The sequence below is a fragment of the Heterodontus francisci genome, chromosome 4 (genome assembly GCF_036365525.1).
Source record: "Heterodontus francisci isolate sHetFra1 chromosome 4, sHetFra1.hap1, whole genome shotgun sequence".
Classification (NCBI taxonomy): Eukaryota; Metazoa; Chordata; class Chondrichthyes; order Heterodontiformes; family Heterodontidae; genus Heterodontus; species Heterodontus francisci.
The window spans coordinates 125,393,366-125,415,227 of NC_090374.1; the positions used below are offsets into that span (position 1 = coordinate 125,393,366).

General features: G+C 45.3%; 1 protein-coding gene across 1 annotated transcript in view; it reads right to left on the minus strand.

Annotated features, from left to right (window-relative positions):
• The window catches only part of LOC137368711 (SHC-transforming protein 3-like), a 253,126-nt gene that overhangs the window by 100,463 nt on the left and 130,801 nt on the right, over positions 1 to 21,862 (minus strand). Inside the window, exons 6-7 of the mRNA XM_068028882.1 lie at positions 7,776 to 7,827; positions 3,168 to 3,294 (exon numbers count right to left, since the gene is read on the minus strand). Of these exons, the coding sequence (XP_067884983.1) occupies positions 3,168 to 3,294; positions 7,776 to 7,827 (179 nt within the window). The remainder of the gene's footprint in view (positions 1 to 3,167; positions 3,295 to 7,775; positions 7,828 to 21,862) is intronic.

Below are 21,862 nucleotides of genomic sequence, written 5' to 3' on the forward strand. Positions count from 1 at the left end.
GGGAGCAAAAACAGTGTTTTAAAATTAAACCCTATGACGGATAAACCAGGCAAAGGCTGAGAGGGAACCCCTGGACCCCTCTCACCTGGTCGTAACAGAATTGTTTGGGATATTATGGAGCAACTCTAAATAATGAATTCCCTAGATTTGACCTTTAACATTTCTTACACAAAAGCACATTTTTCAACATGTTTAGCATACTCAGTCGACTTTCAATCTTCAATCAGGCACAAAGCAACCTTTATTCACCATTGAAGACCAGTTGAAATCTGAAATTAACATAAAATCCAGAACACTATTGCTGATTAAATATTCCTTACACATTTATAATGATTATGCATGGAGTTATGATAGGAAAATTATATGTAATAGTACTTATAGCGATAAGTACATTCTTACAACAATGCACCTCTTTAAATTAATATCACACTACAATCACAGGACCACAGAAAGGATCAAAAAACTAGATGATGCACTGGTACAGTGGACTCAACACTGCTCTTTCACTTGCAATCCAACCCCGACTGATGATTTTAAACATTTTATTTGCCTACTAGCCTTTCTATGTAAAGTGTTGTTGGACAATCTCATTCCAGTTCTTAGAGACCTTTAGCACCAAATTTGGCACTAATCGTCACGCAGAAGCTACAAGATGGCTAGTGTGGGAAATGGATAAAGGTCACACTGGTACTGTGCAAAGTACTCTTCTGAGGTTGGAGCTGAAGAATGCAGTTAGGACAGAGTAGAGGAAACTTTACTCTGCATCTTGCTGTACAGGGACACAATGTACAAATTGCTAGATGAAGGGTGGAAAACGTACCCAACGTCACCCTCATCCTGATGGCTGCCTTTGTGTGTGGCTGCATCAAGCTGTGCATAGACCTTTGGAATGCAAAAACCAAGTGTCACAGTGTGCTGAGGTTCTATCTGTCCCCGGTGTTACAAAGGATGGATCTGGCCACGTTGCCATGGAATGCTCCATTCAGTTGGACCATGCCGTACCACCTGTTCCTCATGGAAAAGTTTATGCAGAAAAGCACCTTTGACCACAGGTCCATCAGGCAGCAATTCACACGTAATATCCTCAAGGCCCTGCAGGACAAGGAGACGGTGGATCCTGTCGGATGATTCCCTGAGAAGAATGTCAAAGTCATTTGCCAGAATGTCTCATCGCTAGAACTTTCAAGCAAGCACCAAGATGTAGCTTGGCTGCTGGTGGGAAGGTCCCTCCCCGTCAGATCCTTCTTGCATAGCCGGAGTGTCACTGCCTCCGCACGCTGCCCTCGAGGTGGCTGCAGTGGGGATGAGACCACCGCCCACCTCCTACTGGAATATGCCTTTTAAAGAAGGTCTGTAAAGAGATGCAGTGGTTTTTGTCGGGGCTCATCCCAAACTGCTCCATAGCACAGGACTCAATGCTCGATGAGCAGTATCCAGGGACACACACTGAGACAAACATCAACTTTTGCTGGAGGACCATCAACTTGGTGAAAGACACTCTTTGGTCTGTCCAAATTTACTGGTCTTCCAATGCAAAGAGTTGTCCATGAGCGAGTGTTTTAGACTGGCACATTCCAAGGTCCAGGACTATGTGCTGAGGATGCACTAAAGCTTGGGGCAGTCGTTGCAAAGGCTGAATGGAGAAAGACCATAGTCTAAGGCCATAGTCCTGCCGTGGTCCACTGAGGGGCTGGAAACCATGCAAAACCCCTTGGGCTGTATGCACCAGAGACTGTTTGACATGAAATGCAAATGTATATTGTGAATATAACCTGTAATTCAAAGTGTGATGAGGCACCTGAGAGCACCACATACTGTATTGACAGAAATTGAACAGCATTGTATTTAATGAGCTGGATTTTGTTGAAGCAACAGTGGCCCCAAAAAACAGGCCGGAAAGTCACGGGCAAACTCCCTCCACACCCCCATTCCCAGCCATGTGGGAGAGCTCCGGCTGGATTTTAGGCCCATCGTGTAGCTAATGCAGCTGCCGTCATAACTCCCGTCCCTTTAAGGGATGAGAGCTTGCCTCCAAGAGCTGCCAGCCAATTGGAAGACTGGCATCTCTTCAGTCTCAGCAGCGCCACTGGGAGAGGTGGGCACTGCTGGGACTGCACCCAGCAGAGAGTTAGAGCGATGGACGCCACCCTCGCAACAAGATGTGGGGTCAGGGGTCATCGGGGACAATCAAGCAGGCCCCAGCAAGGGAGAGTGGTGAGTGGTTGGTGAAGCTAGGCGGGGCACTGCCGCAGGTGCAGCCTTTGCCACCAGGGGGCCCCTCCGTGGGCCATAGAGTTCCTGATTAGGAGCCCCCCACCCCCCCCCCCCCACAAGCCTGCAGGGAGGCCACTAGGGTAAAATATCAGCAGAGAGGAGAAGAAACCCCTAAATGGCTATTTAAGTGGCACAACTAGCCTCTGTGAGGGAGGGCCATCCTCCACCTACCCTGCTGCTGGCAGAATGCTATGGCAGCAGGAAGGTGCCGGGCACTCCAACCCCCGTCATCCCTCATCATTTTCCCCCACCCCGCCACCTCCGATCCTGCTCTTGCAGGCCCCATAAAATTCAGCCCAATGTAATGTCAAATTTGAACAGTTCTGTAATGTACTTTTGCAAATTTTATGAATGAGGTATATTTTTGGGAAAAAAGAACTGACCTGGGAGTGCTTGGTACTTACAACGGGGGAGATGGGGGCGGGGGGATTAATTTTCAATTTTGGTGGGGGGAGTACCGGCGGTATTGAATCAGCCGCTCATTATAGCCAATGCCAACAGTTTTGCACCTTCGTCGAAGTAAAAATTATCACCTAGGTGCCTGAAATGGAATCTTAGTACTAAGAGTTCCATTTCTTAGTACTAAGATTGCACACTTTGATGAGCATCATTTTATTTTCAAGTAAGTACTCTTGGTGCATTGACAAAATAAGGGTTAGAATCATCAGGATTCAATTTCCTGTGGCGTGACTTTAATGTTTGTACTCCCAATTTGCTTTTATTGCTCTTCAGTAACCACATTATTCCAGTCTTGTGACCCTCCATGTGTAACATCAATCATTGCTTCTGTTTTACAACCTAGACACTTTTTAATAGTGATAAAAATATAATTGCTTTTAAAGTATCTTGCATGAATAGATATTAAAATAATTGGCAATGCTATCAGTACCCACCTGTTATGAATACTGGAGATCTTCGGAGGACACTGTAGATATTGCTTGAATCGAAGTTCAAAAGCTTGGCCTATGGTACTGATAACATCTTGAGCCAACCCGTCACAGCATTCCAATATATGACATGCTTTAAAAACATTAAATAACAGCTGTCATTTTTCAGCCTATGTGAATTTTGTTAGAACAATTTTAGCAGTCAAATCAAATAAAATGTTCATTCCTCTGTTACACATATGGACTGCTGCACGTAATGCTCCCCAGTGCCAAATTCACTGAAGCAGATTCACTGTGATTCATTGCACAGCAATGCAATGTTGGCACTGCACAATTGCATAATTCATTATGGGGTATAGAAGCCACAAAACAACCAGACTGCAATATAGTGCAGATAGAGCCACACAGGTGCAGTTAAATTAACATATTGTAAAAGTTTTGTTTTGTTCTAGTGAATGTAGCAATTAGACAACATTTTTTACTTTTGTAACTGAAACTTGACAAATATTGGCAAAGTATTCTCAAGAGAATGGCATAACAGGGTAAGCTACTTAAAAATCCAGATACCATGTTGCAGACCAGGCTCTGTAAGACACAAATGCCTTTTATGCTGGTATTAATACAACATTGAGTTCCCTTCATTATACTTCCATGTTACCACTAAATTAATTATTTCAGAACACCATACTTTCAATGACCCCATGCAGCAAAGAACTATGATAGAAATTTCACCTGTCATTTGGCACTGTCATGACCCTGTACCAAACAAGAGGGTTTGGGATCATTACAACAACAGGAGCAGCATAAAAGGGAATGCCTATGGAGCACAGCAGTCAGAATCTCAGAGCAGCACTTTGGCAAGACAGTGAGCCACAGGCTGGTTGGCACAAGTTAATAAAGTGTTGACAGATTGATTCTAGAAACACCAATGCCGGACCATTTGTTCCTGGTGGAGCCTGCTTTTGGCCAGGATGATACCTTTGCCTGCTTTTTCCTAACAGCCTGTCTGGCAGGACTCCTGGGAGAGCCCAGAACATTCTCAGTCACACCCCAAAACTGTAATTGGGCACTTGGAAGCAGCTAGAAGAAGTGCCTGCATCCCTTTTATTGGAATTTGGCACAGCTGAATCAATGAGGCAGAAAGCACAGTGGCGCAGTGGTTAGCACCGCAGCCTCACAGCTCCAGGGACCCGGGTTCGATTCTGGGTACTGCCTGTGCGGAGTTTGCAAGTTCTCCCTGTGTCTGTGTGGGTTTCCTCCGGGTGCTCCGGTTTCCTCCGACATGCCAAAGACTTGCAGGTTGATAGGTTAATTGGCCATTATAAATTGCCCCTAGTATAGGTAGGTGGTAGGGAAATATATAGGGGCAGGTGAGGATGTGGTAGGAATATGGGATTAGTGTAGGATTAGTATAAATGGGTGGCTGATGGTCGGCACAGACTCGGTGGGCCGAAGGGCCTGTTTCAGTGCTGTATCTCTAAAAAAAAACTAAAAATGCTGATGGAAACTGTTTCTGATCTAGCTTTCAGTCCCTCCACTTCTCACCTGAATTCCACTCCAGGCAGGATTGAAATTCCGTTTTTGGTCCGAAGTGCTAATGAAAGTATAAAATTTTAAAGAGGCACTGTCTTAACAAAAAAGAAATTTTTAGTTCAGGGATGTGAAGTGGGGAAGAACCAGAAAAATCAATCTTCAGGTTGATGTATTTCAATATGATTTATGTCATAATTTTGTGCATTTGTCAGCAAATAAAAGGTTTGTAAAAATGTTTTCATGAATGCAAATTCAAATTTTTAGAATGGCCAGTTGCTTAGAAAACTTTTGGTTGACAATCGATGAGTATTCATGTCGATGCAGATTTTTGGGGACATGAATCCCTCAATTTCCTCTGCAGTGCCCCTTGGCTATGCACCTCCGATAGCAATACGGTGAGCTCCTGGCCACTGGCAGCATTGATCTGTGTTGGGAACACACGGAGGGTGAAAGATGGGAGCTTAACCAGGAGAACCCAGGAATAGTTGAGTCCAGGGTTGACAAAGGTGTGAATGAGGGTTTTGGCAGTAGATGGGCTAAGGAAGAAGGATAAGCCAGATGATGTTATGGAACAAGTAAGTGGTCTGTTGAGAATGTGAGGTTGAAGACTCAGCTCTGGGTCAAATAGCTTGCGAACAGTTTGGTTCAGCCTGAAAGAGTGGCTGGAGAGGAAGATAGAGTCAGTGGCAAGAGAATGGAGTTTATGGCAGGGGCCAAAGATAGTGGCTATTGTATTCCGAATGTTCAGCTGGAGTAAGTTACAGCTCATCCATGACTGGGGCCACCATTTTAACAATTTTGGGCATGTAGTTAGCAGTGCGAGTTAGAAACTCACCCACTGCTTCAGAAATTCGTTAAATATCATTTAGATGCTGCAGGCTGACTTTCCACCCAATGTGGCAAGGAAGTTGGTGGGAAGTGGTCAAATCTTGTCCTTGCCCTTTTGCATTGCTTTCCAAAAGGGACTAATTCAGGCCTTGAATGAACAGGTCAAGTGTTCCCATGGAAACAAGGCAAGAGGGAGTGGTACAGTTCTACCAACTCATGCTCCTCCCTGTGTAATTGAAATCAGGTTATGCACAAGGGTTCTAAAGAAGCTGATGTTGGCATTGAGCCTGGGACTCTCTCAGATTGGAAGACAAAGGAGACAAGCAGCAAGAAAAGGGAACACAGAGAGGTACTTCTGCCATTTGAATTTCAGGGCATGTAGGTAGTTCTTCATTAGCAGCAAGAAGGCCCTAAAGCTGGTGATCAGTCCTGTGTCTACAGGTGATAGAGACCTTCATCTGCCCCTTCCTTCCCAGCCCTATTTCCCAGCACAAAATCTTGTCAAGGGATAGTCCTGGAACTGGAATTTAAGCATTCTGAGTCCTGGACAGGCAGATTACATTTCAGGCACGCTGTGCCTGTCCAGCACTAAACAACAAGTGGGGAGGAATATTAAGGCCTCTGGACTCAAAATTCAGCTGCAGAGTGCACTGGCCTCGGTATTACAGGAGCTGGGAAACAAAGAAATGATGAGGGTCTTCTCCCAACGATCCACACCAATTACCATGTTTTAAAGGGCGATAACACAGGCATCCCAGAAGCATGAAGAGTGGGCAGATCATGTGTTCAGCTGCACAAGGGACGCCCCCCCCCCCCCCCCCCAACCAGCACTATTTAAAGGGATCACCATGCAGCTTTCAGGTGAAGTGCTTTTGAATTTCTTTTGCTGCTGCAGAGTGAGTGGACATACTGTGTACTGTGTTGTTGGAAGTTCTTTCCATCAGAAGAGAGTGGTGTTGGACCTATGGAAGGAGTGGTATGGATTTCAAAAGCCTCTGAGCAGAAAATTTGCTCCCAGTCATGGGAGTTATAGTTGCTGTTCCTCTTGGGCTGCCGCATGACATGAAAATGGAGCAGAGGCAGCAGAGGGGAGAAGCTACTCGCAGAGGGAGGAGGAGGAGGGCTCTCAGTAGGAGGCTTTACCCACTTAGGGTCTTCAGAGAGCACTTCTCCTACTTGCACTTCAGCCAGGATCAGTGTCTGCAATGGCTACGCTTTAGCAACGAGCTGGTCACAGAACTGTGCCACCTCCTCTGACTGGACTGCAGTCACACAGCAGGGCAAAGACGACACTGACAGTGGCTGTCAAGGTCAGCGTGGCCTTCGATTTCAACACCTCAGGATCCTGCCAGTCTAGTAGCACGAATGCTGTCATCCATTCATGCACCATGGAGCCACTGCCACTCCCCTGGAGAGGGGCCTCAGCAATCCTACTGATCTGCTGGAGTACACATTGCTGAACTTCTGTGAGAACTTGTGTAATGAGGAGCTGCCACCATATTATGTGTTCTTTTTATGTTGCCTGATGCAACATAAATGAGATGTGTGGAATCCAGTTGGTTGACGATCTCAAACAGGTTTATTACAGCCAAACTATTATACAGTACAGAGCTAACTATTTACAGAACCTGCCTCTAGGTGTTACAGTTGCAGAGTGACTCTGGCTCTGAGTCACATGACTGCATCCTGGTACTTAATCATTAGCATACTAAGATCTTAAAGGGACATCACACTTAAAGGAAACCATACAACAACTTGCAAGCCCCTTTGTGCACTGGTATCGACAACCATGATGGCAGCAGTCTGAGCCTGTATGGCACCTAGCTGGGCTTGCATGGCAAAAAGTAGAGACTTCAAGACCTCATTCTGAGCCACAATTCTTCAGCAGGAGGTACACATAGGTTAAAAAAAAGCAAAGTTGCAAATCCCTTTATAAAGTTACAACTTTCCTGAAAATCAGCCCATATTCAACATACTTCCATGTGTTATTTTTAAGTGCAATTTGGTGCAGATACCATATTGTATACTATACTCGAGATATTAATGCACTCCATGTCCATATTCATTGGGGAAAGATTTCCTCTGTATGGCATGTATAGCAAAATCTTTAAATCAGTTCTTCACTAAAGGTTTTACAAATTTGGTGTGAATAGTACACTGAGGAAATCTTTTCTCATGTTTATTTCAGTATAATTTTATAAAAATATAAATTTAATGAGTGACAATTGAAAAACACATAAAAGCATTCATTACCTCGACGGTTCACTGGGTCCTTTGCCACATATGCAACATAGTCTGTGGTGTCCTGTTATGTATAAAGGTGAAAAATAGCTCAATAGAAGGATGGAAGATTTAGAACAACGCACTTCATGTTATGCTCCACAGAGAAGCATTTATATAGGAGAACAAAATATTCAAACTATTAAACATTTATTTTTTCTCACTATTTTCCACATGCACTCTATTTTAGCAAAGTCAGTCCCTGATCAGAGAAAAATATCAGTGAAACTTCTTATAAATGTTTAGTTTCACTATGAATGATGGCACCCTGGATCGTGAGCTGTGACACCTGTCATGCAGGCCCCCACCTGCAAAGAATGAGGCATATTAATTTTGCCGCATGGACATTAAATTCCAAATTGTTGCTGGAAAGAAGAGAAGGCCTGATACAAGGGGTTGCCAAGCCCCTGGCTGCAAGGACATTTTTGCATATTAACAGACACTGCTTGGAACAAAGGACCATTCCCTGATTCACCCAGTACCCAAAGCCGGAAGTGGTTATACCGGTTACGTGACTACCCTGCTGGCCAACCTAGGGAGGTTTAAATTGTAGCGACAGTGTTTGAACGGGCAGAAGGCAGTTTTGCTCCTAGACTGAGAACATCTCTCTCCTGTCTGCTCCCATCTCTTTCTCAACAGCTTTGGAATCCATTGAAGACACAGGAACCCCAAGAGAGAAAAGTCTCTTACAGTGAACAAGGTTTAAGAAGAATCCTGTGCCCCAACGAGAAGCAAGACCTACCTACAAGCAAGGACTTTATAGTGAGCTCGAAGACCCGTAACTAAAAACTCCTCAGAGAATGCCTCAAATTTTTCCACTTTATTTATTCTTCTGCTCTTTTCTGTCTCTATTTGTATGTGTGTATCACGTATGCATGCTAGCGTGGGCGCGTCATGGATCCGTAGGTATCAACCGAATTAGAATTTAAGTTTTAGTTTTAATAAAATTTCACTTTTCTTCTTTAAACCTAAGAAAGCCTGTTTGTGCTCATTTCTTTACCTTATAATTGTAAAGTGGTGAACAAGGATTCACTAAGGGGGAGCTCAAAACACAGTGTGTTTAAAAAAATAAAACCCTGTTACAGTAAGACCAGGTGAAAGCTGAGAGGGAACCTCTAGACACCTTTCTCACTTGGTCACAACAGAAATTATGGTGCTAGCGTCTGGAATTGATCCACAGGCAAACGAGAGAAATTGGAAGTGGGAAGCCAAATTGTTCCGAATCAAAAAAGAGCATGATTAATACAGGTTTTCTTGTGGTTGTGTGTGATTAAATACTAACATGTCTGCAACTGAAGCTAGTGGGTCCCCAAGCCAGGGTGAAGTAACTTGGGATAAGTTAAAAGCACTGTTTATGGAGGATTTTTTTTTTTTAGATTTTAGAGATACAGCACTGAAACAGGCCCTTCGGCCCACCGAGTCTGTGCCGACCATTAAACACCCTTTTATACTAATCCTACACTAATCCCATATTCCTACCACATCCTCACCTGTCCCTATATTCCCCTACCACCTACCTATACTAGTGGCAATTTATAATGGCCAATTTACCTATCAACCTGCAAGTCTTTTGGCTGTGGGAGGAAACCGGAGTACCCGGAGGAAACCCACGCAGACACAGGGAGAACTTGCAAACTCCACACAGGCAGTACCCAGAATTGAACCCGGGTCGCTGGAGCTGTGAGGCTGCGGTGCTAACCACTGTGCCACTGTGCCGAGGAAATGGCTGAGCAGTGTGGGATCACTGAACGTGACAAGGCTAGAAATTCTGAACTCCGACGGCTAGGGGCCAACCGTTTTTTCCTTGAATCTGATGAAGCAGAAGCAGTGTTAGAAGTAGACCCAGACAGGGTATTGCTAGCAAAAATACAATTGGGACAGAAGAAACTTGAATTAGAAGACAGGGAAAGAGAAAGAGAAAGAGAAAGAGAAAGGGAGAGGCAGCAAAGGGAAAGGGAGAGACAGGAAAAAGAAAGAGAGAGGCATGAGAGGGAGAAAGAGAGAGACGTCCAGAAGGAATGTGAAGAAAATGAAAGGCAGGAGAGGGAGAGAGAAAGAATATTCCGGAAGGAATGCGAAGAACGAGAGTTGAAGCAGCTTGAGTTAACCAGGGGGCGACAGAGTAACCCCAGTGAAAGCATGGCCAATATGGAGGAGCGTAATTCAGGGCTGGGTACAGTATTGTTAAAACTAGCTCATCTAATCCCAAAATTCAATGAGGAAGATATGGAGGCATTTTGTGTGTCCTTTGAGAAACTGGCAAGCCAGCTAAAATGGCCAGCTGAGACCTGGTCTCTTTTACTGCAAAGCAAGCTAACTGGAAAAGCCCTTAATTTTTATTCCCTGTTGCCAGATGAGAGTTCATCAAATTATGAACTAACCAAAAATGCTATCCGCGGGGCATATGAATTAATACCCGAAGACTATCGCCAAAAGTTTAGAACCCTCAAGAAGCAAGCTAATCAAACTTATCTGGAGTTTGAAAGAAGTAAGCAGCTGCCTTTTGACCAGTGGCTGAGGGCTCTTAAAGTACAGCTCAGCTATGAGAATCTCAGGGAAGTAGTTCTGTTAGGGGAATTTAAACACATTCTCACACTCTCAATAAAGGCCCATGCAGAGGAACAGCGTGTCCAGAGAGCCCGGCAAGCAGCCATTCTGGCCAATGAGTTTGCTTTAATTTATAAGTCAGTTACCCGGGGAGAACCTTTCCTAATCACCCCCACAAAACCAAAAAGGACAAAGGGTGGGAAGGTGATAGGAGCCCAGACAGTCCTGGAGGAGAAAGGAAAGCAGGAGACACAGGGGGCCCTCTTCCAGCCAAAAAGGAAGGTGCCGTGAGCAAGAGTGAGACCTGGAGACCCGTGTACTTCCATTGTAATAAAGCACGGCATTTAAAAGCTGACTGCTGGAAACTAAAGGGAAAACCTGTAGGGTTAATCAGGGCACACCTGCTCAGTGAAGAAGGGGACCTGATGGAAAGCACATTAGAGCAAGCTGTGGCTTTAACTACAATATGAGTGAGACCCAGAAAGCTTACGGCTGCAAGTGCAAGAAAATTTAATAGGATTCCTGAGGGTTATCAAGGTTTTGTGTCTGAAGATACAGTAACCCCACACCCCTCAAGTGGGGCAAGCAAGCCCATAGTGATTCTCAGGGACACAGGAGCCACTAGATCCCTTTTACTGGGAAAAGGCCTGACCTTTCCCCCAGAGAGTGCAGTGGACACCAAAATGATGGTGAATTGTTTTGGAGGGCAGTGTATGCTTGTACCTGTACACCGGGTGCACCTGGAGTGCAATCTAGTTTTGGGACCAGTAACCGTAGTTTGTCCCTGGTTTGCCTGTGGACAGGGTTGATCTGCTTCTCGGTAATGATCTGGCAGGGGTGAAGGTGGTAGTCTCCTGCAATTTCCCTGAATGTGTAGTGGATCAGGCCATGATCAAACCAGCTCCCCAGAGGAGACTGAATTGGCACTGCAGGCAGATGGCCAGGAGGTCTGCCTGTCCGAGACTTTCTTTGGAAAGTTAGGAGACCCAGAGAATGAACTAAATGGATTTTCCCTAGCTTATGCTCAGCGAGCCGACCCAGTATTGCAAGAGTTAGCATAGGCTGCCCAGTCTGAAATTAAAGCAGAGGGAGTCCCTGATTGCTACTATTTAAAGAATGAGCTACTGATGAGGAAATGGTGTTCTCCTCACAGACCTGAGAGCAAGGAGTGGACAGTAGTTCACCAGTTAGTGGTGCCACAGAGGTACTGGAGAGAAATATTAAGAAGGGCCCACATGACTACAGTGGCCGTATATGAAACACCAAAGCCCGCATAAGGCAGCAGTTTGATGGGCCAAAACTCCACAAAGATGTGGTGGGGTGCTGCAGGAGTTGCCACATGTGCAAGGTTGAGGGGAAATCTCAACCTACAGCGAAAACTGCACCCCTAAGACCTGTACCGGTGTTTGGAGGACCCTCCAGCAGAGAGACCCCCACTGAGAACAAAAGTGGACAGGCAGGCACATGGCTGGCAAAAGGTTAGACAGGGTAGGGGAAAAAGTGACCAAGAACGCAGGTTAAAGGAAGCCCGGGAGGAATCCCAGACGAAAACCCCTTCTGCCTGGTCAGCCAACCCTGAAAAATGTGAAAAATTAGACCCCACATGCTCCTACATATATGCAGACGTGAATATAGGAGGTATGATCAGTAGGTTCGCAGATGACACGAAATTGGTGGTGTTGTAAATAGTGAGGAGGAAAGCCTTAGATTACAGGATGATATAGATGGGCTGGTAAGATGGGCGGAGCTGTGGCAAATGGAATTTAATCCTGAGAAGTGTGAGGTGATGCATTTTGGGAGGATTAACAAGGCAAGGGAATATACAATGGATGGTAGGACCTTAGGAAGTACAGAGGGTCAGAGGGACCTTGGTGTACTTGTCCATAGATCACTGAAGGCAGCAGCACAGGTAGATAAATTGGTTAGGAAAGCATATGGGATGCTTGCCTTTATTAGCCAAGGCATAGAATATAAGAACAGGGAGGTTATGATGGAGCTGTATATAACGCTAGTTAGGCCACAGCTGGAGTACTGTGTACAGTTCTGGGCACCACACTATAGGAAGGATGTGATTGCACTGGAGATGGTGCAGAGGAGATTCACCAGGATGTTGCCTGGGCTGGAGCATTTCAGCTATGAAGAGAGACTGAAAAGGCTGAGGTTGTTTTCCTTAGAGCAGAGAAGGCTGAGGGGAGATATGATTGAGGTATACAACATTATGAGGGGCATTGATAGGTTAAATAGGAAGAAACGTTTTCTCTTAGCGGAGGGGTCAATAACCAGAGGGCATAGATTTAAGGTAATTTGCAGGAGGTTTAGAGGGGATTTGAGGAAAAGAAATTTCACCCAGAGGGTGGTTGGAATCTGGAACACACTGCCTGAAGAGGTGGTAGAGGCAGGAACCCTCACAACATTTAAGAAGTATTTAGATGAGCACTTGAAACGCCATTGCATACAAGGCTACAGGCCAAGTTCTGGAAAATGGGATTAGAATAGGTAGGTGCTTGATGGCCAGCACAAACACGATGGGCCTGTTTCAGCACTGTATAACTCTGTGACTCTATGAGACACAAGAAGCACCCCACCAGATTTGCTAACAGCATTTACAGGAACCTGCAGAGACAAAGAAAGACCACTAGGGGGCACAGAAACCATGAGGGTAATGCCTCAATATAATAAAAACGAAATACTGCGGATGCTGGAAATCTGAAATAAAAACAAGAAATGCTGGAACCACTCAGCAGGTCTGGCAGCATCTGTGGAAAGAGAAGTCACTGACCCGAAACATTAACTCTGCTTCTCTTTCCACAGAGGGTAATGCCTCACATAGTCGATTTGCCACAGGGGAGTGCAGCAGAGTCTACACAAATACCTGCAGGCGGGAATGTCCCAGAGAACAAAGGGGAGATTAACAAAGAATCCTCCCCCACAGTCAGAGGAAAAGGGAACCACCAATCCCCTCAAGGCAAAAGCCTTTGCATGACTCAGCAAGCACTGAGTTCAGGATAGACCCGCCCACTACTAACTCTCCCGAAAAAAGATTACGTCAGCAGGAATGTAGGCCCTAGGCAGCCATGGAAATGGGCGAACTGAAGAAAAACATCCCCAAAGAACTACATGTTTACTGGGATGCCAAAAAGGGGACAATTAAAGCAGCACTGGCACCAAGAAAAGACAGGCAATTTCAATAAGCTTTAAGATTTATCAATGATTGGGAATGAATGAGAGAAATGCATGGTTTTCTGTATCTTGTTTTCTCTCAACCCTTTTACTGAAATGCGCTTTTCCTCAAATTGCATTCCATTCCCCTGGGTGTGGAGGTGTAATGCACCTGCCAAGAATGAAGCACATTAATTTCGCCACATGGACATTCAATTCCAAATTGTTGCTGGGAAGAAGAGAAGTCCTGATACAAGGGATTGCCAAGCCCCTGGCTGGAAGGACATTTTTGCATATTAACAGACACTGCTTGGAACCTGACCCACCTAACACACAAAGCCAGAAGTCGTTACACTAGTCACATGACTACCCTGCTGGCAAACTTGGGGATTTTTAAATTGTAGAGACAGTGTTTGAACTGGCAGAAGGCAGTTTTGTTCTTGGACTGAGAACATCTCTCTCCTGTCTGCTCCTATCTCTTTCTCGCCAGCTTCGGAATCCATTGAAGACACAGGAACACCAAGAGAGAAAAGTCTCCTAAAGTGAACGAGGTTTAAGAAGACTCCTGGGCCCCAACGAGAAGCAAGATCTACCTACAAGCAAAGACTATACAGTGAGCTCGAAGATCCGTAACCAAAAAATCCTCAGTGATTGCCTCAAACTTTTCCACTTTATTTTTTCTTCAGCTCTTTTCTATTTGCAGGTGTGTATCATGTATGCATGCTAGCACTGGGCGCAGTGTGTATCCATAGGTGTCAACTGAATTTAAGTTTAAGTTTAAGTTTTAATAAAATTTCACTTTTCTACTTTAAACCTAAGAATGCCTCTTTGTGCTTGTTTCTTTACCTTATGACTGGAAAGCGGTGAACAAGGATTCACCAAGGGGAAGCTAAAAACACAGTAAGGCTGGATTTCACCATTGGCGGACAGGCCTTCGCCACCAACGTAAAAGTTGGTGGCGACCCCGCTTCTGCCTAGCCTGGAGATCCAACCCGCATTCTACGGGTCCCCGGACTTTAATTGTCCCAAGGTGGGACTTCCACCCACTTGAGGGAGGAGGTTCTGTCTCAGTGAGCTGCCGGTCAATCAGCAGGCCGACAGCTCTTAGTCCCAGCAGCACCTCCAGGAACAGTGCAGCCTAGCTGGCCGAGGAGGCTGCAATGGAGCCAGGACCTCAGGTAAGTTGGGCTTGCCTTGCCGGGGGGGTGGTCGGTCATGGCGGCGTGGCAAGGGTAGTTGTATGGGTGTGGGGGGGGGTGTGCATCTTGGGTCCCGGGGATGGGTTGGGAGGTGGGGGCGGCCCTCAGTCGGGTACCCTGTGCCCGACTGCCATGGTACCCCACCGGGGCACGGAAAGGCCGGCAGCTGTCACTGGCCACTTAAGGGCCTCAATTAGCCTGGGGCAGGCGGGCGGGCTGTTTCCTGCACCCCCCATCCTCCCACTTCCAACCGTCATTGGCCGAAGGCGAGAGCGGTTTGGGTAGGTCTCCCGGAGCCTCCCGCTCAGTTTTACGCCGCCCCCATGCCACCATCTGACCCACTGGGGTGGTGTAAAATTCTGCCCAGTGTGTTTAAAAAAAGAAACCCTGTTATAGTAAGACCAGGTGAAGGCTGAGAGGAATCCCTAGACACCTTTCTCACCTGGTCGTAACACATCAGACAGATTTTCAACTTGCCATCCAGGTGCAAAACTGGCATTGTGGATTAGTCAAGCCTCTCATTTATAAAAAGCATCTGATTGAAAATCTTCTTGTGAGAAAGGAGGGCAAACTAGAGTCTGTGTCACCCTAAGCCACTCGCATGAATCTCCAAGAACTGGTTATGAGTGGTATTGACATAGAAAGCTTGCCTGTTCTTGATCCAGGTAATAACAGATGGCGCAAGAAGATCTAATGAAGAGGGACAAAATGTAAATGAACAGAGGAATTTCTTTTTAATAGAAGACAATTTGAGAGCAGATGGAGACAATTTCCATCAATACAAAGCCCTAGTTGAGAAACCATGGAGTACTTCAAGCAGTTCTGGGCACCACACTTTAGGAAGTATATATTGGCCATGGAGAGAGTGCAGCATAGATTTATTAGAATGATACCTGGACTCCAAAGGTTAAATTTAGAAGGTTAAGGGTTGATTTAGAGTCATAAAGTTTTACAGCACAGAAATAGGCCATTTGTCCCAACGCGCCTGCACCTGTCCTAACTAATACCATTTCCCCGCACTTGGCCCATAGCCTGATATGTTATGGCGTTTCAAGTGTTCATCTAAATACTTCTTGAATGTCGTGAGTGTTCCTGCTTCTACCACCTCTTCAGGCAGTGTGTTCCAGATTCCAAACATGCTCTGGGTGAAAATATTTCACCTCAACTCCCCTCTAAACCTCCTGCCCCTTATCTTAAATCTATGCCCCCTAGTTATTGACCTCTCCGCTAAGAGAAAAAGTTTCTTCCTATCTATCCTATCAATGTCCCTCATAATTTTGTATACCTCAATCAGGTCCCCCCTCAGCCTTCTCTGCTCCAAGGAAAACAACCCCAGCCTATCCAGTCTGTCTTCATAACTGAAATGCTCCAGCCCAGGCAATATCCTGGTGAATCTCCATTGCACTCTCTCCATTGCAATCACATCCTTCCTGTAGTGTGGTGACCAAAACTGTACACAGTACTCCAGCTGTGGCCTAACCAGCGTTTTATACAGCTCCATCACAACCTCCCTGCTCTTATATTCTATGCCTCGGTTAATAAAGGCAAGTATCCCATATGCATTCCTAACCACCTTATCTACCTGTGCTGCTGCCTTCAGTGATCTATGGACAAGCACCCCAAGGTCCCTCTGACCCTCTGTACTTCCTAGGGTCCTACCATCCATTGTATATGCCCTTGCCTTGTTAGACCTCCCAAAATGCATCACCTCACACTTCTCAGGATTAAACTCCATTTGCCACAGCTCCGCCCATCTTACCAGCCCATCTACAGTGTCCTGTAGTCAAAGGCTTTCCTCCTCATATTTACGACACTACCAATTTTCGTGTCGTCTGCGAACTTACTGATCATACCTCCTATATTCACGTCGAAAGCATTAATGTACACTACAAACAGTAAGGATCCCAGCACCAATCCCCGTGGTACCCCACTGGTCACAGGCCTCCATTCACAAAAACAACCCTCTACCATCACCCTCTGCCTCCTTCCACTAAGCCAATTTTGAATCCAATTTGCCAAATTACCCTGGATCCCATGGGCTTTTACTTTCTTAACCAATCCCCACATGCGGGACCTTATCAAAAGCCTTACTGAAGTAAGGATTTGATATAAGGATTGAAGATATCAAGGGGAACAGATAGAATATATTAGGAGAAACTATTTCCGCTGGTTGGGGACTTCGGACATAGTCTGAAAATTTGAGCCAGACTTTTCAGGAGTGAATTTAGGAAACACTTCATTATACAAAGGGTGGTGGAAGTTTGGAACTCTTTTCCACAAATGGCAGTTGATGCTAGATCAATTCTTAATTGTAAAATTGAGATTGATAGGTTTTTGTTCACTAAAGATATTCAGGGATATGGAGCAAAGATGGGTATAAGGTGTTTGGTCACAGATTGACCATGATCTCACTGAATGGCAGAACAGGATTAAGGGACTAAATGGCTACTCTTGTTCCTATGTTCCTAGCCAACCTTATCTCTGCTGAGATATTTAAGCCAGTATCAGAGGAAAAAACCTGCAGATCACTCAACAGCTGTTATGTGAAAAAATGGGGGCAGTGGTTATGATCTGAAATTGTTGAACTTGGTGTTGAGTCTAGAAGGCTGTAAAATGCCTAATCAAAAGATGAGATGCTGTTCCTCGAGCTTCCTTTGAGCTTCATTAGAATAATGTAGGAGGTCAAAGACGAAGAGGTCAGAGTGGAATTAAAATGACAGGTGACGGGAAGCTCAGGGTCATGCACGTGGACTGAATGGAGGTTTTCCTCAAAGTGATCACCAAATCTATGTTTGGTCTCTCCAATGTAGATGAGACTGCACTGTGACCAGCGAATACAGTATACTAAATTGGAAAAAGTACAAGTAAATTGCTGTTTCACTTGGAAGGAGTGTTTGAGGATCTGGGAAGTGGGAAGGGAGGAGGTAAAAGGATAAGTGTTGCTCTCCACAGATACTCGCTGGCCTGCTGAGTATGGCCAGCATTTTCTGTTTTTACTTCAGATTTCCAGCATCTGCATTTGTTTTTGTATTAATGTCCTATGATAATTGACTCAAATTAAATTTCCCCTAACTGCAGACAAAGATGAATCTTGTTTTCTACATTCGAACAGTTTGAGGATTGTGTCTGTGTTACATGTCAAATTTATTAGCACAAAACAGTTGAGCCACGAAGAATAAAATCATGGGATTGATAACTCTTAACAACGTAAACAACCTAACTGCTGTCTGTCCTTTCCAAATCAAGATAAAGGAATGTGAAAGTATATTTTTGAAGTATATCAATTTCATTTTGCCATTAGAATAATCTTTATGACACAATTTTTAAAAAATTTATCTTGAGCTGTTGAACGGAAGAAATATAAGACTACTCTGCAAATGATTTCATGTCAGCCTTGAGAGGTGTGGATTGGAATGACAATAAGGTCAGGTTTGGGTCTTCCTTCGTCTCTTAGCATTTCACAAGGGTTCTTTTGACCGTCCAGACCTGTCTTTCCATAAACCCGTGCCCCTGTGGGTAGTGTGGTGATGAGGTGATGGTGTTGAAACCATACTGTTCAGTGAATTCCTTAAATTCCCTGGATGTAAATTGGGTGCCATTGTCACATATTAATCTTTCAGGAATCCCTTGCTCAGTGAACAGAACTCATACTGCTGAGATGATTGTTGTGGCTCTCAAGTCTTTCACCTTCTGGATCGAAGGAAATTTGAGTAGTAGTCTGCGACATTCTTCATTATGTGTAAATAAATCAGCTCCTACAGTATGCCATGATCTGAGTGGTACTTCAGTAGCTATCATCTCTTTTTGCTGTGTGTTTCTGTACTTCTGGCACCCATTGCATGTAGACACCATGGGGCAAATTTTACCAGGCCTCGATGCCAGGACGGCCCTGCCCCATATTACCGGTGGCAGTGAGGCCTCATGGTGGCTGCCCGCCACTTGGCAGCGGGAACATAATTAAAATATGTTAATGTAAGAATAAATACTTACCGCATTGCGCCTGCCATCCTGCTCCCATATTAAGAACATAAAAACATAAGAACATAAGAAATAGGAGCAGGAATAGGCCATTCAGCCCCTCAAGACTGCCCCACCATTCAATAAGATCATGGCTGATCTGTCCCAGGCCTCAACCCCTCTTTCGGGCCTGCTCCGCATAACCCTCAACTCCCCGAGATTTCAAAAATCTATCTACCTCCTCCTTAAGTACATTTAGTGACCCAGTCTCCACAACTCTCTGGGGTAGAAAATTCCAGAGATTCACCACCCTCTGAGAGAAGAAATTCCTTTGCATCTCAGTTTTAAATGTGTGACCCCTTATTCTGTAACTATGTCCCCTAGTTCAAGATTCCTCCACCAGTGGAAACATATTCTCAATATCTACCCTGTCAAGCCCCCTTAGAAACTTATATGTTTCAATAAGATCACCTCTCATTCTTCTAAACTCCATTGAGTAAAGGCCTAACTTTAAGGCTGGTGGCTGGCACTCCTGCGGTGTCCGATCCCCAACCACTGAAGAATGTTGGAATACTGGTGGCGAAGGGGGAGCAGGTAAGTTTTCAAGGTGGGGGGATGGGGGGGAGTGGGGTTAAACGATTGCGATTGGTCAAGAGGATGATGGGAAGGGGGTAAAGGTAAAATGTTCTGAATTTTGGGGAGTAGGGAAGGTCAGGTACTGAAGGTTAAGTATTTTGGGAGGAGCAGAGGGCAGGAAGACATGTGTGGCTATTGGTTGGGGGGGGGGGGGGGTGGGTGAGGGACTGTAAAGATTTTTTAAATTAGTTTTAATAATTTTAAACTAACTGTCGCTTTAAAACTTTAACGTGTCATTTAGGACTCTAGGCCCTTTAAAAATGGCACTGGCAGCTATGCAGTGGTGCCGGATGCCATTGCCAGGGATGAAGCGCGCGCCAACCCCAACCCCCCCCCCCCCCCATCATTAGGGGAGGGGGGTCCCACCCGGCCAGTTAAATGAGCCGCTGCGGGCAGACCGTCACTTTGGAAACCAATTTCGGCGGCGAGCTAGTAAAATGCAGCCCCACATTTTTCATGTTTTTGCACATGCCTATCCAGTACACAGCTGATCTGGCTCTGAGCTTACACTTCTCCATTTCCATGTGGCCTCCATGTATCTTCTGGAGAAGTTTTTCCTGCATTGTTTTGGGTATGACTATTCTGGATCCGGCCAGCAGTACACCATCTTCTCGTGAGATGTCATCTCTGATAGACCAGTCCTGCCATATTGTTGGCTGTGTTTGCTGTATCTTATCAGGCCATCCCTGATCACTTGCTGAGATAGCATCTGTAATTCCTTGTCTATGCTGGTCTCATCTCTAATTTGACTCAGTTTCGGTGGTTTTACATTCACTAGGTGATGAATCTTTTTACCTAGATCCTCTATCTCATGTTTCTCCTGTGGCGACAACCAAGATAGGGTGTCTGCCAACACCACTTCTCTTCCTAGCTTGTGCTTCAGAGTGAAATTGTAACTCTGAAGCCTCAAGAATAACCTCTGCAGTCTTGCTGGTGCTTTATGTAGATTTTTATTGTAGATCTGCTCCAGTGGACGATGATCACTCTCCACTATGAACTTTCTCCCATAGAGATATGTGTGGAACTTCTCACATCCATCACGACTGCCAAAAGCTCTCTTTATATGTTAGCATATCTAGTCTCAGCTGATCAAAGAACAAAGAACAGTACAGCACAGGAACAGGTCATTCAGCCCTCCAAGCCTGCGCCGATCTTGATGTCTGCCTAAACTAAAACCTTCTGCATTTCCGGGTACCGTATCCCTCTATTCCCATCCTATTCATGTATTTGTCAAGATGCCTCTTAAACATCATTATTGTACCTGCTTCCACCACCTCCCCCGGCAGCAAGTTCCAGGCACTCACCACCCTCTATGTAAAGAACTTGCCTTGCACATCCCCTCTAAACTTTGCCCCTCTCACCTTAAACCTCTGTCCCCTAGTAACTGACTCTTCCACCCTGGGAAAAAGCTTCTGACTATCCACTCTGTCCATGCCACTCATAACTTTGTAAACCTCTATCATGTCACCCCTCCACCTCCGTCGTTCCAGTGAAAACAATCCGAGTTTATCCATCCTCTCCTCATAGCTAATGCCCTCCAGACCAGGCAACATCCTGGTAAACCTCTTCTGTACCCTTTCCAAAGCCTCCACGTCCTTCTAGTAGTGTGGCAACCAGAATTGCACGCAATATTCTAAGTGTGGCCTAACTAAAGTTCTGTACAGCTGCAGCATGACTTGCCAATTTTTATACTTTATGCCCCGACCGATGAAGGCAAACATGCCGTATGCCTTCTTGACTACCTTATCCACCTGCATTGCCACTTTCAGTGACCTGTGGACCTGTACGCCCAGATCTCTCTGCCTGTCAATACTCCTAAGGGTTCTGCCATTTACTGTATACTTCCCACCTGCACTAGATCTTCTAAAATGCATTATCTCACATTTGTCCGGATTAAACTCCATCTGCCATTTCTCCGCCCAAGTCTCCAACCGATCTATATCCTGCTGTATCCTCTGACAATCCTCATCACTATCCGCAACTCTGCCAACCTTTGTGTCGTCTGCAAACTTACTAATCAGACCAGCTACATTTTCCTCCAAATCATTTATATATACTACAAAGAGCAAAGGTCCCAGCACTGATCCCTGCGGAACACCACTAGTCACAGCCCTCCATTCAGAAAAGCACCCTTCCACTGCTCCCCTCTGTCTTCTATGACAGAGCCAATTCTGTATCCATCTTGCCAGCTCACCTCTGATCCTGTGTGACTTCACCTTTTGTACCAGTCTGCCATGCGGGACTTTGTCAAAGGCTTTACTGAAGCCCATATAGATAACATCCACTGCCCTTCCTTCATCAATCATCTTTGTCACTTCCTCAGTGCTTAGTGCTTTGGATGCAAATGCTTTCCCTCTTGTACCTGGGCTGCTCTGAGTTATTTTGTGGAAGCATCTACTTGCAGAGTGACAGGTTTCTTTCTGCTGTAGTATGACAGATGTATCTCCTTGTATACTACCTTCTTGAGTTTGTTGAAACTCCTGTTGTGTGACCCTGACCACTGGTACTCTACATCTTCTTTCATTAGCTCCCGCAGGTTTGCTGTGTGTTCCAACATGTGCG